The sequence below is a fragment of the Toxotes jaculatrix genome, chromosome 20 (genome assembly GCF_017976425.1).
Source record: "Toxotes jaculatrix isolate fToxJac2 chromosome 20, fToxJac2.pri, whole genome shotgun sequence".
Classification (NCBI taxonomy): Eukaryota; Metazoa; Chordata; class Actinopteri; family Toxotidae; genus Toxotes; species Toxotes jaculatrix.
Genome location: NC_054413.1, coordinates 6,765,026 through 6,785,203, shown reverse-complemented (window position 1 = coordinate 6,785,203; position 20,178 = coordinate 6,765,026). Strand labels below are relative to the sequence as shown.

General features: G+C 41.9%; 1 protein-coding gene across 1 annotated transcript; it reads right to left on the bottom strand.

Moving 5' to 3' along the window:
- Nucleotides 1-5,637: 5,637 nt before the first annotated feature.
- Nucleotides 5,638-14,522, bottom strand: shha (sonic hedgehog signaling molecule a). Its single transcript, XM_041066262.1, has 3 exons — nt 13,888-14,522; nt 9,519-9,780; nt 5,638-7,432 (listed from the first exon to the last, which is right to left on the bottom strand). The coding sequence occupies exons 1-3, from the start codon at nt 14,185-14,187 to the stop codon at nt 6,744-6,746; spliced, it is 1,251 nt and encodes a 416-aa protein (XP_040922196.1). The 5' UTR covers nt 14,188-14,522; the 3' UTR covers nt 5,638-6,743.
- Between the last annotated feature and the right edge of the window lie 5,656 nt (nt 14,523-20,178).

Here is a 20,178-nt window from a genome sequence, read left to right as displayed (position 1 = left end):
GCCCAAAAGATGTGTGGTTGTGTGTGATGTCCATTCGTCTGGTGTGCTGAGGTATCTTTCTTATTTGTGCCACATTTTAACCATTTTTTCTTAACACATACTGTAAGTTCCTGGGTATTCACGTTGCAGCATATCATATATACTTTTAAAAACATTTTTCACCACCTTGGGATTAATGCACAACTCTTTTGAGAATTTATTCTTAATAATTTTGTACGTTTATAGGCTGTAGGAATAATATGGCCAGAAATACTACCTCATAAAGATTAAGGGGAATGCCACTGAATTTTGGCATTAAAAATTATTTGCTTCATAGTCATAAACATTGAATTTTATTTTCTTTTTTTTCCCCTGCAAATTTAAGCTTGATGTCATACTAATGTGCACGTCCATGAGGAGGATAGAAGAATAGGTTGAGTAATTATTGCAGCATCCTACATGACTACACACTGGCAATATAGTCTTGGGTCAGAGAAAACTATATTATAAAAGATTGGAGGGTTAAACATGTTGAAATCCGTAAGGTCTTTTATTTACTGTCAGAAAATGAACTCTCGACGGTGCATCTGGATGACATCACAGATAAAGTTCTCTGGTTTTGAGATTTCCGAAGCAGCGGTTCATGAGTGGTTCACGAGTCGTTACGTTTGCCTCTGTCCTTTATGCATGTGTGACTCAAATTCATAAATTTAGTGGTATTTCCCTTAAATTAGTTATTACTTGAAATAATTCAAAATCTATTAAGTTTTAAAACAAGCTGCACTTAGTGATTCTTGCCAGTAAAGGTCACTAGATTCTCAAAATGCACTTAAGTACCAAAGGTATTTGGACGAATGGGTTTTCTGAAAATGTCTAAACGCCTAAAACTCCTTCTTGCTGCTTGTAAAACTTGAGGTCGGGTGGTTTCAAGTCTTTTGTATGTTGTACAGTTGTTCTAAACTGACTTCTTTATGTTTTAATCCTTTTGTTTTGCGTTGAATTGATATAGAGGTTTTCGTTCTCTTACAATGTGTATTTACTGTCTTTCATGTTGTGGGTTATGCTTGATTTTTTTTCCTTTTTTTTTTTTTTTTTTTTTTTTTTTTTAGTAGTTGTGGTAAATCCTGTGGATTTTTAAAAAGTATCGGCAATGCCAGTCATAGTTATACTGTTATAAGACATCTGGTCTTGTAATGCCAGAACAGATTCATATTGAATCTATTTGTACCTTAACTTTAAGAATTTCGTACTTACATGTACCTTGAATTTTTAGATATGATGTTCTATTTCTCAGAGTCACTTTCTTGAGGAAAATGGTGCTCACTTAATACTTAATTTACAATAGACTACTTAAAGAGCAGGGTGTTTTTCCAATCACAACACTTCATATAGTTGCAGCAGGGTATTAAGGTATTTGATTCATAGAGGTTTGTCTGTCAGATGTGTATTGGGCTTTCTTGTGCTTGCATAAGAGACCTTCATTAGCTTTGGGTCAAATATGCAACTCTAGCTGGATTCAGTTCTTCATAACACTAACTTACAACTTTTTTTTTTCCCAACAGGTCCATTAAAAGTGATGAAGGGCGTTGAGAATTTTCCAGATTGCAGCTGAAATAATCATTTCATTCTTTCCTTTTCTTCAGGTCACATCCGTATCAACAGAGTGGTGTCACACGCAGTCATCGATGTGGTTGCCAGCCCCAAACAGAGTTAAGGGACCATACCAAGGGCTAAGCATGCTTTAGTAAATCAGCAAAGTGGGTTGTAAGTGGGTTATCATTTTTTTGAGATGCATTTCTCAACTTCAGCAGCTGTTTCAGAGGTTTTTCTTTCACCTGTGCTTTATGAATACTTTCTCCGCAAGTATTCATAAACCTGCTGAAGCTGGGCTTTTGTCAAAGTTATGTTATTGTTTCGTGATATGACGATTTGTTCCTTGATGCGTTTAGGTTCTTATGCAAAGCTTCAACACGTGAAATTTGAGTTGGGCAGTTTATTGTTGATGCGCTAAAACTAGCCCCGGTTTATATCTCTAATGTAATCACCTGTGGCCTGCTTTGAAAAACCCAACAGGTCATTTAACATCACTTACTGCTGTTTTGAAGGTGTACATAGTACTCGTGACGTTTCTGTCTTGCTGGTATAAAAAAATAATTTATCTGCTGCATGTTTGATGTTTTATGCAACATATCAACAACACTTTAAAAGGTTTTAGATCAGGTCTGTGTAATCCAACTTTTTCTCCAGTGAGATACAGTTTATCATCTCCAGTTTTTGTTTTGGTTCAAGCAGTAGCTGCACCTTTTTTATGTTTGTTTACTTTATTGTACACCAGGTGGAATATTTTTTTGTACCAGCTAAATGCAGCATTAAGTTTTGTCAAATGACCTGGAGTTTTTATATTTATTTACTTTCTAATTTGCTTTGTATTTATCTTTTAGTAAAATGGCCTAAATCTGTTACTCTTAATGCAGCCATTAATGCAAAAGTCTTATTTGTATTGACTAAGTATTGATTACATAAGAGATATAAATGGGTTGAGCCGAAGCATGCAAAACCACTGGTATGGTCCAACACTTGTGGTGTTTGAGGTTGTAGCTGCACAGATGTTTGTTTGTTTTTTGTTTGGAATGACACTATTTAGATTTTGTCTTATGAAAACACACTTTGTGTGACCTCAGTTGTCACGTCATCATCCAAAAAAGTGGTGGGATTAATGCATTCATTTTTCAACAGCACACTGGTCGGAGGAGCTGTTTACCAGCTTTATCCATGAAGCTGCTTTATCACTTTTCCTGCCTTAACTCACTCACTTCACGCTTTGGTTTTTTTTTTTTTGTTTTTTTTTTTTTTTTACAGCAATACAGCCTGCGGCCTTGGGATGAAGACTTTACTTGAACTTACTTCCTCACTAAATAGATGTTGCTGCATTCAGACTGTTGGCGCCCGCCACATTTCCTCCCATTACTGCTTTTCCTGCCATCGCTGTTCTTCCAGCTTGCATATATTTTTACAGTTACTCATCCTTTCCTTGATGCTGCCGTTGTTGAATGAACTTAAGACTTCTGTATCGAGCAGGGTGGCCCACCTGGATTACCATTGTTTGTTAGCCCAGTGGCTGGAGGTTTCCATCTCTGTGACAACAGCCGGGTTCACAGAGCAGACACGTAACTCTAAAGCCGCTTTGTGGCTTTCACTGCACCAAAGGTCATCCCAGCTTCTTGACATTCATTGTTTGGTTGGATTTTGAAAGAGACACGACAGTGGTTTCCTCATCTCCAACAGTGTGGTGCACTAATTAATCACTGAAAGTCCAACCTATTGAGCTTTGACTGAAACTGACGAAACATCTTGTCGTGTGTTTTCATCCTTCAGACTGATGTATCATGAATAATTATGTCTTATTCTGCAATATTCTTAAATCGCTGTGAAAGTCGTTCTGATACTGTAAACTGTGGTTTTTGTAAAGAGGAAAAACGATTTTGTAAGAAAGAAGTGGAATATGTTAAACATGATACCGGAAACTGAACGAAAATAAACTTTCTGACATACACTTTGGCACAGATTTTGTTTTCTTTGTGAAACTGTGAGTTGTTGGCACTTTGTGGAGTTCAGATCAAAGCAACAACCTTTAGTCTGAAGTAGATGCTTGGACTGGAATGGCTGTTGTCAAAGCTTTGGTTTCCAACCTTTTTGGTTTGGTGAACCCTTAAAATGAAGTATTGACTGTTCGCGACTTCTCTTCACTGGCATGGTATCTCAGGACCAACAGGGAAGGTCTTGAAATAGTACTCATTGATAGTAATCCTGATTTTTTTCACTTTGTTCTGGTGAAAAATCTATAGTAATGTACAAAGTTTGTGTCTCCGGATCTATTTTCTGTCTGCTGTATCAGTAATCTGTCTGTTCATCTATCATGCGCTTATCTCCAAAATCTACATGTGTGTAATTTGTCTGTTTTAAATGCTTCAGCTCTGTTTCAGTTCATTGACAGTAAGGGAGGAGGCAGTAGTAAAGGTGTGATAGTTTGTTAAGGATCAGATCCTTGTGGATTTTCTTCTCCCTCTCGACTTACCACTGAGGTCTTGAACGATGCTGCCTGCTGCAACAGAGGAGTAAATGTTGTCTGGAGAGAACGAAGCACTAACGTTTGCAGAACTCTCTTAGAAACAGGGAGTTTTGTTTTCCAGAATGCCAGACTGTTCATGTTTGCAAATGTCAACATTTGTAAAAGCCGTTGTTGAGCACCAGCAGACTGAGGGCCCCCTGAGGGATTAGAGGAGGCTCTGTTTACCTGCTCTGAGGAATGCTGCCCTGCACGGACGCTTTTGTATCTGTCAGGGACCCAAGGTCACAGCTCTGGGAGAGATGGGCCACTTTGTCCCTCCCCAAAGTTTCCACCTCACAGTATCAACAACAAAACACAATGTGGGAGAAGGAAATGGAATTCCTGCTCATGTTGCAACAGTGTTCAGTGGCCCCCCTTTTACCTTTGATACGTCTGGGTGGAAGACGGCTTTTATCATTTTTGTGATTTTTTTTTTTTATAATCGAAAAACTATAAAAGATTCCCATTACTTATTTGCATTTTGAAATATGTCATAACTCCACTCGAATCTGCTTCTTTCTAGACCTGTTGAGTTATTTTGTTTGAAGCATCAAACTTAAGTCCTTAAGAACCAAAGGCGGGAGCCACTGCAGTTTGTTGTATGTCCCCTTCGATAGTCCACTACATTTATTTATATACTAGTGAACCTAAATAGCAGATTATGCTCCTTTCTTCCTCTGAGTGTATTCGTTGTCTTATAAAACTTTTTCCATCTGTACAATGATTTTTGAGCCATTTCCAGGCAGCACTACCTGTGATTGACCACACGGTGTCGCACTTGCACAACTTAAGGCAGCTGGGATGAGCTGATGCTGTAGCTGATGTCAGAGAGATAATGTAGTGTAACAATACCAAAGCACACCTGAAGAGGACCAAAACGCATCACTACAACCAAACTATTAAGTGCTACATGCACACTACAAGACCTTATGAAAATATTGGAGGATTATAGCGATTTGTTAAGACTAACAAATGTTTGGCTGAGCTGTGATTTAGACTACAATGACTGGGTTTCTTCTTTTGGACCCGACTGTCAGTCACTGATGGAGCAATCTGACCTCAGACCAGCAGACACCGAGAAGCAGATTTAGGGCCAACAAACACACTTGTGTTTAATTTGTCTGCAGGTTAGGAGCTATTTGCGGAGGGCAAACCTCGTTAAATTTGACGTGGACTCTCAACATTTCACAAGCATGCAAAAGGTAGTTCAAAGCGCAATATTTTCGCCATTTTGTAAGATCTGGCAAACAGGGCGAAATTGTTTGCTGGCTTTCCCAGTGGGATGCACTCATTCAGTTGCCATGCAAAAAAACAAAAACAAAAAACAACTTGAACTATAGCCGCCTAAAATTCACGCTTTGTTCATTATAAAGCATAGTTAAACCAACGGGGAGATGTAAATACAAGCCTAAAGCTGATGTATTTAAAGATTAGCTGTTCTAACAACTAATTTAACACCTTAATATGGCTGTAAAATATCTCTTCATATCGCTCAAAGGTTCCTCTTGGTGTTTCCTGTGAAGCTCATTCAGACAAAGACATGTAACAACTGCAAGTTTGAAGATTTTCTTTATCTCATTTTGTAATAAACATATAAATAATAAACTCTAGACATTTTTGACACATCGCCCTGTTATGAAAGTTAACTGGTATGGTCTGGCTATATAGACTATCCAAACTGTGCATCTGCCGCAGGTCATTTCTATAAAACTATTTCCCTATTACAAAATATGAAAAGAAAAATACATTTTAGTACATTTACAGGAGTTACTTATTAATTTATTTAACGAAACCGTTTCAGTACTACTTTAACTGTTACTGAATTGTCAGAATCTGCATTTAATATTTTTCTCAGAAGAAAACAGGAAAAAAAAAATAGAAACACACAAAAGAAAAATGCAAGAGAATGCAGACATGAGGCAGAATATCTGTCCCTCTCCGACAACTTAAACGAACAGTTTCCAAAATAATAAAATTCTTAATAAACCAAGCAGTACAAGATTTTCCAATACTTTCCCAACTACTGTATTTAAATTAAAATATATTCTCATATCTTACACTATTTCAAATAACGAAATGTGATTCGGTAGCGATCTGTCAAAATCTAATTTACAATTCTGTGTATAAAAATATAATTTATGGAACCCCGCGAAGTTTGTTCTCCCCAAAATATAACAGTCAGTTGCACATATATGCACATATGAACATTACAACCTGTCAAAGTTAGCTCCTTTCTACATGGTCTTCTTTCTCTTTGCGCTATTTTTTTTTCTTTTTTCTTTTTTCTTTTTTTCTTCATTTTTTTCTTCCTTTTTTTTTTTGCATTTGAGATATACAAAAATAGATTATGCACAATTTGCTGCCCACAACCGTTTCAGAATCCATTTGTGTGACAGCAACGAGTTCACATGAGAATAAATTATTCAAAGAGAAACTTTTTAAGGCTCCATTCATTCTTTGAAAGGGGACACATCTTGGAAAAGTCACTGAAATAAATATCCCAACTCCGCTGGGGCCTTTTGTCTTGTCTGTCTGTTCGTTTTTTTTTTTTTTTTTTTGTTTTTTTTTTAATTATTATTATTATTTTATTTTTTAATCTACTGAATAGTTCGTGTGTCCTACATTTAAGTCCCGCTCTGCTCCTGTAGTAGAGGTTTCAACTGGGGTATACTGACATCCCAAGTGGATGGATCGAGTGGCTGTCCAAGAGCCATGTTCCTAATTGATAAAGGATCTTGGAGTACCAGTGCACTCCGTCGCTCTGTGCACTACCTTGAGGCTGGGAACTGAAAAGCAACGAGGACACCCAGTGGGCGAGCCTGACAGGTGCCAGGGCCCAGTGCGCCAGGTCGTGGTCTTCGATCGCTGCGTAACAAGACGCAAGGACCTGGTCCACCACAACGGTCCCCTGCACGGTCATCGGCGCAAAGGAGCCCTCGTGCTCTTGTGTGTAAATCCGTTTTACGGTCACAGGCTGGAGTCGACTTCGCTCGGCGTCAAAGACGAACACCTTTTGTCCACGCTGGACTTGGCTGGCGAAGATTGCCGACATCCGCTTGTCCGCCTTCTCCGTGTAGTTGTCGTGGCCGACGAAGAGGAGGTGCGCGGCGGTCAGGGTGATTTTCTGGCCCAGGTCGGTTTCGATCACGTAGAAGAGCCTCCTGGTCGTCGAGTCTTGGTCTATGAACATGATGAAGTCGGTGTAAATCGGCTTTCCATCCTCATCTGCTGCCAGCACCTTGTCGCCGCTTTGGAGGTCTTTGACCGCCTTCTTGGTGCCATCCTGCAGGGTGACGGTGGAGGACCCTGGGAAGCAGCCACCTGATTTTGCTGCCACTGAGTTTTCTGTCAAAATAAAAGATTACGGTGTTAAAAAAAATTAAATCTTTCCAAATCATACGGTTTTACACCACCCAAAAAAATGATTATTAAGTCCTCCAAAATGGCAGAGCCCATCATGGTGCAGTAAATGTATTTTAAAAACACTTGCAGTGTCTTAAAGCGGAAATATTTAAATACTTTTTGACTTAAATGATAATAGATCGCGCTCAATACAGTTCAGACCACCGCCCCATTCAAAAACCCATTCAGGAACCTTCCCTTTTTTTTGCTGGTATTTGTATTTTTTCCTGCCTCCTCACATCGTGGTGGGCCATATGCATTTTGCATAATGATGCCTGTCGGCTCCCCCATGCCAAATGCGTATTGGCTTGGCCCACGTTGTCTGAGACGAGAAAAAAAAAATGAAAGCCTTTGGCTCATCTATTCTTAATTAAAAAACCCAATAAAGAGCAGGCATTGATATTCTAAATCAGCTTGTGGATCGAGCTACTCTCGGTAAAGAACACTTACGCCTTTCCCAGCTACTCTTCCCATATTTACTCAGGTGCAGAAACCTCTATGTGACAATTCACACAAATAGGCGACTCACAACTACTATTTACCCAGTGGAGCCACTTTTCCAAGCCTCTCCAGTTGTAGATTTGAATTTAAATGAGGGCCCGGACTCTTAAATGCTTTCTGTTGTGCAACATCAATGTCCCCTCTTTCTACCACCTCTCCCTGCTTTGTTGTCAGTCTTGATGACAATAATTTTGGCCTTGGTGGAGCTCTTCACATACCAGTCTCTAGGATCACACTGTCCTACACACAGAAAAGGGGGTTTCCTACTCAGAATTTGAGGCTTTTAATCTTCTTTTAAGATTCCTGAGCATGAAATAAGGTGACAACTGAAAACCAGATTTACCCCAACCAATTCAACATTGTTCAGCCAAATCCTTTTGGTAAAGTCGCATGACCCCTAATGACACGTCGGCCTGGCCCATACTGTGATCTCAAAACGTGTGTGCTGCATGAGAAATAAGGGATTTATCAATAAGGTCTGAGCAAAGAAAAAGTGCCATGGTTCATCAATCAGTGTGAAGAAATATTTTCTAAGCCCCGTAGGTGTCCTACTGCTTAGTGAAGGCCTAAGAGGAAGCTTATTGCAGCCTAAAGTGACCCACAATAAAAGTCTTAAAATTGAAAAATTCAATATCAAAGCTAGGACAAATAAGATGCTAAAAAAGAGGTTAACAGGCAAGTTTTTTTTTGTTTATCCCCTATATGATCAAATCCAAATTGTTACCTAATTTAGAGCTAACAACACAACTTGCAGCGTCTTATTTTTGGTTGCAGCTGGTGTTCAGAAATCCACAGAACAAAATGATTTGCTTTTCTAGGTCACACCGAGGAGCCTTGTTAGATTATGGCCGTGGTTCCCACCAGGAGACAGTGTGGGGCGATGTAAGATCAAGAAATAAGCTGCATGGGAAATGCTCATAACGCCACAGGCTGGGATGTGCCCATACATCATTCATGGAAATATATATTTACAGTTTCGTACACCAAAAATCTGCTTAAAATTATCATTTGGTTTCTGCGCTTCGGTTTCCTCATCAGATAAATACTGAGAGCGCGTTCCTTGGTATTAATCGTTGATTGAACAATAATGTGTGATTTATTGGCGACCTTACATGGGCAAAAATGTATTGTTCAGATTTGAAAACACATTTTATCTCACGTTTAGTTTCTTTGAGCTTGTAAATGTTGGTCAGTGAAATCTTTTTTTTTTTTTTGGACACTTGCCTTGATCCATGCCTGACGAGCATCACCTTCGTTTTCTCTATTTCTGGACTCTGTTAACTTCGTTACATCTAATCTGTTTGACTTTTTCTGACAAACAGACCAAACTACAAGCTTTTCTATAAGATAAAGCTGCAGTTTCCTTGAGCTGCACCTGCTCTTTTAGATGATTACAATCGCACCTGACGGAAAATGAGCTCTGGTGATAGATTTGGTCTTTTTGTCCTACACAGCCAGCATCACGGTGCGCATGACAGATTTTCCAAAGGTACAACAAGGTGGTTTTCCTCCCGTCTCCTAGTCATACCTGCTTTCACAGAGCAGTGAATGTGGGCTTTGGATTCGTAATAGACCCAGTCGAATCCGGCTTCCACTGCCAGCCTGGACAGAGTGCCGTATTTGCTCTTGTCTCTGTCTGAAGTGGTGATGTCCACGGCCCTGCCCTCGTAGTGAAGAGACTCCTCAAAGTGGTGTCCGTCCTCGTCCCAGCCCTCGGTGACCCGCAGCTTTACCCCGGGCCACTGGTTCATCACTGAGATGGCCAGCGAGTTCAGCTTGTCTTTACATCTCTGCGGGAAGGAGAAATGGATCAATTAGTCGCCTGTTGTGTCGTAGATTGGGTCATAGATCTGTCCTGGGGCGTAAATTGCGACTAAGTCCGAGTTTAGAATAGCATCTGTCTCGAAAGCCTTTTTTATATTGACACGTTTGTTGCCAAGACTAGCAGGTGCTCATAACTCTCTACAAATATGTCATCTTTTGGTCAGAGAAATAAAATATTAGACCGCATGCGACAAACATAGAAGTTTGTCCTTGTATTTCCCCTCAGGAAAATACCTTTCCTACAGATTCGTGGCCAGTTTGCTTGATCTCTTCTGTCTATTATATCATAATGACAATTAAGAATCACATCTGGGCTCACTGGGGCCTCGCCCACGCCTCTCCATCCCCACCTGACGCCCCTGATTCCTCTCAGCTGAGGTGAAACACAGGGACTGAGCTGCAGCCCTGATCCAGAATGTGAGCTTGCATTTCTCAGTGTGAGCAGCAGCGTCAGAGGGCACATCTCGGATAAGAAAGCTGCTGATGAAATATTGATAAGGCACCGCATTCGCTTCACTGGCCTATAACATATGGGTCTTTGGTCTTGGAGAGGTGCGAGCTGCGTCCCTTTCTATCAAAAAAAAAAGTGTTGCATTGAAGACAACATGCATGCATGCATGATAAATTCATGAGTTTGTATTAGGCCATGAAATGAGCGAGTCCTTTGTTGGTTGCAACTTGTCTGTTTTCTTTGAATAAATAATTGATATGCAGATGATATGAAGATGATCTTCAAGAGCAGCTGAAACCTTAAAATATCTGGAGTTTGTCCTATAAATAAATCGTCGCACCCCAACCTCTGCGCGCTCTCCCAATGAAGATGCTTGGCCTTCTCCAAGACAACTATTCTCAACACTCAACCAATATGTCAAATAAAACACCACAAAGAGTCTTTTCAGTCCAACCGCGGAGGGAAACTTTCATTATTCTTCTCCTGCAAAGTCTTGGAAACGTGACATGCCTCCTTAAGTCGTGGTGTTTTGGCTGCTGACTGACAGACTTGTGAAATATCCAGGGATGGTATGGGCGCACAGAGAGGCGTCTATGTGTGACCCACTGTCCTTTTCCCTTCTGTGTCCTGAAGCAAGAATGTTCACACAGACCCAAAAACTCGTATAACAAAAAAGAAAACAAAAAAGAGATTCCTCATATATCAGTGGCTGTTTTATGGGGATATCACACTTGTAGAATGTGTTGAATAAAAAACAGCTCCCTAAAAAACCTCCCACATTCTGAGTGGGTTTGTCGGAGTCAAGAGCCGTAAAGCTTAACCTATTTATTAATTCATTAGGTCGTGTGCCGCAAATCAAGCCAAATTCTGCTCAGCCACCGTGAAGCCCAGCAGGGCGCCCCGGACCGGCGCTTTGTGCTCGGGGTAAAGTTGTTCAACAGCCTCCCTCTTAATCTTTTCACAAATGATTTGGTTAGAGGAAACACTTATCAGCTACCTGTCAGTGCAAACAAGCCGCCAGCTCATCTCTTTTCCGACTCGTTTGCACTGTGGGCAGGGACCGCAGGCTTCCTAACAGTGGTACACGGCCAAAAACAATCCACTCTTAAAAGCATTTTGATCTCGTATTGAAGCTTTTCTTAAATGTTCAAATGAACGTGTGTCGGTGTGGATGACGTGATTCCGCAAGGCAAATCAAGTCATTCGTTTTATTAAGTCATTTTCTCGTCACAAAATCTACTCAGCACCTTATTCTGCTTTCTGGAAAAATAATCTTGAAACAAGTGGGACTTTAACGGGAAATAAGTGTAATTTAGGAGACTGGGTAGTCTCACTGCTCCACAAGAACATTTCTACTTATTCTGAGACAAACTGTCCTCTCTCACTTAAACTCCAGCGTTGATTTGAGGATATGATGGATATTTTTTGCAGCTCAGCCTCCAAACTGATGCCCCTTCTCACTTTAGGCCCCGCCACTCCCGGAAACACCATCTGTAAATGTCTGTAAAGCACCTCTATTGGCAGCTTTCCTGGGAGTGAGCTGTGCCTTAATACTTAAGGGAGTAGGTGCTTGTTCAAGCGCTCCTCCAAGTGTCAAGTATTATAGTCTTGACTAGACCTTAGTGAGTTGATTGATCAATACATTTATTGCACAAACCGAGGGGACCAACATCAAGCACGTGTCTTGTTTCGTGATGAATACAGCATCTATTTTCTACAACACAAGATAGCGAGGAAAGTTTACTCTATTCGTGCGTAAAACTCCGTGCGTAAAAGCCCACCGGATTCATGCGTAAAGCGTGGAACAGCGCAAAGACTGTTGGCACAGCGTAAATCCCCATGTGATAATGCTTATGCCTTTGTCAGAGAAGTCTAGAAAACAGCCTCAGCCTCTCTCTTTTGAATGTACATTCTTTAATTTGATGGCTTTGCAATGGCACGTACGATAAGTACAATATCACCTGTTTTAACTTACTGTGGCCTCCCGCTGACCAAAGGTCATAAGTTCAAATTGCGTCTCAGGCCCAGTCAGGGGTGCCTAAAAGCCCTTTCATGTACATTTCACACTTGGAGTCGGTTGTTGTGTTCTCTTTAAGCGCTCGGATGCTGAATGGAAAACGGATGATGAACAGCGATAGAGATTTTTTTTCAAAAATATAAATCTTTAAAACAGGAGGCAACTCCTAAAATGTTATTTAAAGGCTCCCAAAATAGATGAAATCGTTTCTCAGAGGATTTCCCACCTCGTTTGTATGATTTAATACGGTCCTGCCAACACAACTGTTTATACAGCAGGTGGGGCGTTTTACTCTGAAAGCCTTAATGAAGACACGTTTCGCTACATTCTCAGAAATCCTCAGAAAAAGAGTGAAATGAAGCCGTTCCTCTTTTTTTGTGGAGACCCTGGAACCTCCACGAGGAAGCCTATTGCGGGTGGGGGGCGTCCCTGAACCCCACATCACATCCCCACGCGCCTGTAATTTCATGATCTGCGTGTATGAGAACCTATAGGTTTATGAGAGAGGGGATGTGGGGAGGGCCGAGAGGGACGCCGAGACTGCACGCACAGTGAATATTTCATCGGAGCTCGTGCTCATGCATGGTGCGAGGCACGGGTTCAGGGACTCCGGCGCGCGCCCGGCGTCATCACCACCAGCACCACCACCACCATCAACCACCGGCATTTTATTATTACTGAGCCAATATCACCCAAGCGCTTTTAATAATTCACCAGCATCTGAGTGCTAAAAGTCATGCTGAAGAGACGCGGCATCCTGCAGCCCGGAGAGAAATCAAGGCTACATCTCTCCGATGTATTGTTAGCCTCATCTTATCTGTACTGAACGAGCTATGAGCTTTGATAACTAACTGCCTACATGAGGATGGAGTATTTAAAAAAAGATGTCATCTTCCATGCAAGCGCATTTGTAAAAGGCACCATCACCCCTGTGCGCCTTGCTCCTAGAATTGACCGAGTCCCACCCATTTATGAAGTCCTCAACACTCTCAAAGAAATGTCACTGTTTTCACGCACTGGTGCACACCATGCGAAAAGCCAAATTACAGCAGCCAGTGCGAGAAAATGTCTGAATGAGCCACGCCATGCCTGAATAAGCCCGGCTGTTAGAAGCGGTGCGCATCCCCAGGGCTGGAATAAAGAAAAGGCGCTTTAAACAAGCTGTAACGTAAAGCTTCAATATACCACAAATCCTGAACGTCTTCACGAAATGTAAGGTAGCATGGATGTGCGCCTATAAGGCAACAAACACTGTTTCACAGAGATACAAATATAGATATGAGGAGAGGGGCACATTAATATTTTAAATACACTGTCACAATCATGAAGGCCGAGTGTCCTGACTGTCCGCCTGCACATTACTTCTCCAGCTGGATTTCTACATTCGCCTCAAGCCTGCAGCCTTTGAAAACTCCCATGCTGGTGCATTAAGCGCATCTGCTTTTACAGTGAAGTTAAAAGGCTCAGTGTGAAGAGTTCAGCAGCGGGTAAAACAGACTTCACTTAAGGTGCGCAATCAGTCTGACAAGGAGGTTGTTGCAGTGCGCAGTGATGGTGCGTTAGGAGACGGGCAGTGGGGGGAAAAAGGTTATTCTGTCTCCTTACCTGAGTCATTAGCCTGTCGGCACCGGTGTTCTCCTCATCCTTGAATATGATGTCTGTGTTATAATTGGGAGTCAGTTCTTTAAATCGCTCGGAGTTTCTTGTGATCTTGCCTTCGTATCTGCCGCTTGCCCCGAGGGTCTTCTCCGCCACGTTGGGGATGAACTGCTTGTACGCAAGAGGTGTCAGCTTCTTCGGGTGTCTTCTCCTGCCGTAGCCCCTGCCCGGTCCGCATCCCATCCCAGAGGACACCAAGGACAAGCAGATGAGACCGACCAATACGATTCTGGTCCAGAGCAGCATTTTTGTCCTTTAAGATCTCAAACGAGTCGCCGCTGCTATCTCTACCGTCTGCCTCTCCCGGCTCTCGCAATGTCCTTGTCTCCTCCTCTACTTCGCCTTCGCCTGGTCTCTACCGTGGCAGGTGCGGAAATGAACGCCTCAGACAAATGGTAATAACGGGGCACATCGAAGGAGGGTTAAAAAAAAGTAGTGAGGGAATTAAAAGCCACGGGATCTCTAGTCGAGCTGCAGCCGCTTGTGTGAGGCGACCGCTTTTACTGCTTTGTATTATAGCACCGATCTATAGCAGCGGAGGGACGTGATTGGCTAGTCTAGACAAACCCTCCTGATGTTATCCCACAAAAAAATCTTAAAAGATTTCTTCCACCTGAGGGTTAGCCTGTGTTGCGGGAGGAGGGGCAGTTCCATGGGAAAACATCAATTATATACCGTTTTTTTTAACCCTCCCATTTTCCAGATTTCACAGGAAAGGCAGGACAGACAGGAGCACTTGCTCAGTGCTGAGCTCAAATCTGAAGCAGTGTAGCTGAAGTGATTTCAGTGTGTGTGTGTATGTGTGTGTGTGCGTGCGGTAATTGAAGTGCGTCTGGAGGAACTTTCCGCACAGAATGCAATACCCAGGAGAATAAAAACTGCTCATGGACGCGCACTGCGCACGCCTGCGCTGGATGAATTTGACGTGACCCCCTATCCACCAGATTAATAAATAAAGATAACGACAAGTTTACTTACTGTGCTATTTGTTACATTGGTGGATTTTTAATTCGAAACAGTTTCTAACATAGTTTCCCTTTGGAAAACGTGACAACGTGAACGTACGCACGAAAATGACTTTGGAGACGTTTCATTCCATTTTGGTAAATCAACGTCTAAAGAAAGCTCAACACATATAACTTGACTTACATCTTGGTTTGACAGGACTCAAACTCTGTCAAACTTTACTAAAACTTAGAAATAAACATGCACTAATGTCTATGCAGGGCATTCACTGTGCGCCCTTACTGCACCCTCCATTTTTACGCGTCAAAACATCCCTTTTATTCCTCTAACGATTCTTCCGTCCGACTCATTTTTTTTTTAAATCTACGTCTGTTTTTAACTAATTATGGCACATAGTTTATAGCACATTGTTACAACTCTGACTCACATCATGAAGTTGACTCCTTAAGAATGAGGGTGGGAACGGGACAGACTTAGTAGACAATAGCAGATGAGGCTGTTGGTGTAGATGGTGTATTCCAGATCTGTCCGACCTCATCCAAGGCAAATTCTTATTGAAACCAGCCTTTTAACGTGTAAATTGTTCTGCTAGGGGCCAAGCATCACCCTTGGGCTCCCCTTCTCTCTATCTTCCTTCTAAAGTCCACCTCATCGACAGGTTTAGCTTTGGTAACCGCTCTATTTACTGGCCATGGTAGCTGCAGACGTGTTTGTACGCAACTCTGACTTTCTCTTCTGCTTCTTTTAGAAGAGCAAAAGGTGTCTTCTTGCACTCATGGCAAGCAGCAACACCCAACCCCTCTGTAATCAACTCTCCACATGTATAATGATTTTGCTTGGATGTTAAAATATATTTTATTTCAATCACCAGCCGTCCTCAGTTGTTTTTAGCCCAACACACACAGGAGTTACATTCCTGTGATTAGAGCCAATTAAGAAATATTTCAGTGTTGTTGATCAAAACTGAATGGCACCATCACCGTATCCACATTCAAGGCATTTCAGCTCAGACAAAAACAGATATCTAAAATGTTTCAGGAAGGAAAATTATTTGTGTGATAACAAAGAGTAATTACAGGAAGAGGGACTGTTTTGGGGCAACTTTAGCTCTCATCACACTGACAGTGTGGCACAGGTGCTCTGAAGTGAGGACAGATACGCCAGCCTTTGGTGTGGCTTCAGTCTCATTAAACCTCACTCTGGCTGACCTCCAGTCTGGTGTTGTTCAGTCTGTGCCAGGCTTGTGGCACCACAACCAGGGCAGGTGAGACTACCCGCCGCTCACTGAGACCGTGAACATCAAGCCTTGGCCAAAAGATGGCTTGTGCACCTGGCACACTGCTGTGTAACCCCGACCAAAATACTCGACTACCAGTGACGGCTTTCCGTCTACATATCACTGAATCCCCTCTGTTTTTGCTAAATGTCATGGAGATTCTCAAGATGTCTCAGCAGCTGTCTCTGCAGAGGTGCTGTTCAAACACAGAGCTGACAGCAGTTGTGGTGCCCTGAGGGACACCGGAGGTGCTGTTTGGCCCCGGGTCAGAGTCTTGGTTCAGGTCTCACAGCTCTGAGATAAAACCTGGCATGCTACACAAGCGCCTCAAAACCACAGAAAGAGGAAGAGGAGGCAGTGACAGTCCTTAGAGGTCTCAGTCCTCACATCCCAAAAAGTATAAGGGTGTAGTAATAATAATAATAATAATAATAATAATAATAACAGAGTTTGGAAGGGGTTCTTTGTAAATTCACCAAGTAACAAAATGTGATGCTAAGTGAAATGAATAATGCAGCGATTGCGATGAATAATGCAGCCTAAAGAGCAAGGTGTGCTTATGTGACAGACCAGATATGAACTTGTGTTTCTCGCATAGAGGAAACCAACCATCTATCAGCTAGACCTGGGGCAAATAGTATTTGCAAACATTACACTTCATTGTTTGGTTTTGGCCTCGTCCAGGGCCACATGGGTGGAGTTTGCACCTAAAGCCAATGGAAATCACAGCAGAGAGTTTAGACAATTAATCAAAGTGTGTAAGGTCAACTAAGTATATGAACTTTTGATTGAGAACTTATCTGATACTGTCTGAAAGGCTCAAACACCTTAAAACAAACATCAGAAATACGTGTGGCACTGCAAGATGCAAAATCAGGGTCACCAGTGTTTGCAGTGAATGCACGCTGAGCTTTAAACATGTCACCAGACTGTTGTAGGGTTAACACACGATCAAGAGTAATATATTCACACACTTATGGACAATTTAGAATTTCCCCTTCAGCTTCAGAATAGCCGTTTTCAGTTTGCCAAATGGGATTTTACAAACCCAACAGCTAAACCACAAAGGAGCAGCATAATCCTGTGATTTAAGTTATAACAAGCAAACTGGAAATTTTCACCATTATCCAAGTTCTTTGGAAGCCTGTGTGTTACAAAAGCTATCCGAACATGACAAGCAAAGAATTCCTTCAGGTCTTAAACAAAATAAACAGCTTCCAACAACCGAGACCTGTGCCGCTACGCGACACTCCGTTTCTCTTTTATTTCCACTGACCTTGGTTTTGCATATGACGGTGACACAGCAAAACTGAGGCTGATTTTATGAAATAATTCTGGAGGGATTGAGGCCATTACACAATTCATATTAAGAAGCCTGTTGCATGTGATGCCTAATCCAATGTGAGGCGTGAAAACGGCCAATGAGTCATCAGTTTTTGGCTCCTTCTGTGTCCCATCAAGACCCTGTACCCCCCAAAAACACAGACCTCTCTCCTCCTCTTAACTCTGAAATGTCTACATTCGCTCTGTTATGCTGTCTTTCTTTAAAAAGCCTCCTCTTCAGGGGAATTAAGAGATATGCTCAGAATCAGACTAAATCCACGCCCATGTTTGATTTCTTGTACCACAGTCTCGATCAAGCACGAGCGAGATGCAACTAGAAGTGGTTGAGCGGAGTTTTACCAGTGTAAGTCCCCCCAATTACTGCTTTAAAGCCTCCTCCTGTCTGAATGTTTTGTAACATTGTTAGACGGATTAGGACCACAGAATAATCACGCACAAACATATAAGTAGTGTCAGGCTTTCTGTGTTGTTTTCCTTTGCTGAAAATATGATTTCCTTTCTTCCAGTCCAGCAGAAAGCTGGCCCTGCCACAACTCTTTGTGGTTTTCTCTCACAGGTGGGGTCTGTATTCAAACCTTTATCCTGTTCTGAACTTTCGACAAAGCGTTTATAGCACAGGCAAGTTGCCGTCTATCCCGTGAACATGTGTACTCTTTTGTCAGCGTAATAAAGTTTGAATAATCTTCCTCTAAATGGTTTATCTAAGCCGCACGCATAAAGCATTATGAAGAAGCAAAGAGTCAAAATTCAGCTGAACAGATTCAGGAGCCCTGAGGCTACTCTGTCAAGCACAATGGAAATTTCACAATACAGTATCTGGAATCACAGCCCTCAGCGTGCCCCGGAGTCTGTAAAGGCATTTTATTTGCACTCTCCAGCCGCTCCCAATACTTAAACATTAAACGCCAAGGCTAGACAGGCAAAACCACTTTGAACTGCAGAGCAGGGTGAACTCAGTGGGAGGGGAAGGAGGTGAGTGAGTGGAGAGCGGGGGGCTGGTGTGTGTGTGTGTGTGTGTGTGTGTGCAATACTCCACCAGGTGAGTCAGTGCAGGCCGCCATGCAACACCGTCGCAATGTTAGGCAACGGTGACGGAGAAGGGAAGGGCTCAGTGGTATTGACGAGTTTATAAAGCTGTTTACTTTCAGACCTAAAAGATTTTCTAAGGAATCCCTGTGAAGAATTTACATCTTACATTTACGTTATCTATTTTAAAAAAGTGACTACTGCTGGATTGAGATTATTTCACCCTCTTCTGAAACCAATCAGCTTTTATTTTCTTGACAATACATGTGACTGATTCCAGTTCACTTCTGTTTAGAACTGTACAGAACGTTTCTGTGGTTATACTGAGAAGAATCTGCATCTTAAAGGAATAGTTCAGCGTTTTAGGGAATATGGTTATTTGCTTTTCTTTTTTTTGTTAGATGAGAACGTTGAAATTGTAGGATTCCCTCATTATGTCATTACTTTTGGCGCCTTTTATTGACACAACACACGATACAGTTATTTCACCGTACTGGTAGGATTAAAGGCTGAATATGAGCTCAGATGCCTTTATTTTCAGGTAGTTGTTAGTAAGAGCCTGTTGGAAAAAAATGTGTTGATCAACAAGGTTACAGTAAAGACTTTTGATCAAAACACCACCAGCGACTGTTGTGAAACAGACCGTGTCTGACTCAAGTATCAAACTTAATCACACTGGTGTGAGAGTATCAGCAATGCAAATACACTTCTTAGAGATGAGCAATCTGCTTCAACATGAACTCTTCAGCGTTCGCTTTCATTAAAGTGAGGACACTGATTCTATCTCTCTAATGAGCCCTGAGTGCTTCGATTGTGTGCCATTTCACCCCAGGCCACGAAAATGGAGGCTATATTTCCCCTCTGACTGAAAATGAGGTGTAGGAACACAACAAACAGCAGGAAAGCTTAATCACGCCCTGTTAGCAGGCTACTACACTACCCATGCCAACCACACAAACCACCTGTATGTCTGATTGTCAATTATGATATGCTAACATGCTACTCAGGCATTCCTCTCCTCAATCAGCTCTTTCTCATCTGCCTTGATGATACCTGCAAAACACTGCGCCCTGTCATCAAATTGATGACGCCCAGTTGTTTATTTGTTTGGTTGTTTGGTTAAATGTACATTACTTGCATGTTTCACATTAATAAACATTCATAAATGTAATTTCCTGTGCGGTGGCATTACAGTTTCCGTTTTGATTTAAGCCAATTTTAAGCGGATTTGCCAAAGATATCAAAAAGACAAAGTGCTGGCGTGCTCTGCGGTGTCACACTTTGTGTTAAATCAAGGTTGACAGCGATCAGTTCCACAGCAACCTATATCCTTCCCGCTTTGTGCTCTCATTCAAACTTTACTAATCCAGGAAATTGCAGCCACTGATCAAAGTTATTGCCTGGAAGGAACAAGGAAGCCGGACAAACGGGACACTGCCTCATATCTTATTATGAGTTGTGGCTTTGGATGGACACAGATCTTTGTCAGCTGGATATTTGATGGCGTTTCAAAGTGAAAGTGGCAATAAATTTTGTGTCGAACACTGTGGTCTGAGCAGTGATCAATGCCTTTTGTGGGTAACAGAAATGATAGAGATGAGAAACCCAGTCATACAAATATTTTC

Excerpts from the sequence above, each read along its gene's own strand:
- shha (XM_041066262.1), bottom strand. The coding sequence starts at position 14,187 with ATGCTGCTCTGGACCAGAATCGTATTGGTCGGTCTCATCTGCTTGTCC. Across the intron at positions 9,781-13,887 it reads CCGACAGGCTAATGACTCAG|AGATGTAAAGACAAGCTGAA; the intron begins GTAAGGAGACAG and ends TCCTTCCCGCAG. Across the intron at positions 7,433-9,518 it reads TCACTGCTCTGTGAAAGCAG|AAAACTCAGTGGCAGCAAAA; the intron begins GTATGACTAGGA and ends TTATTTTGACAG.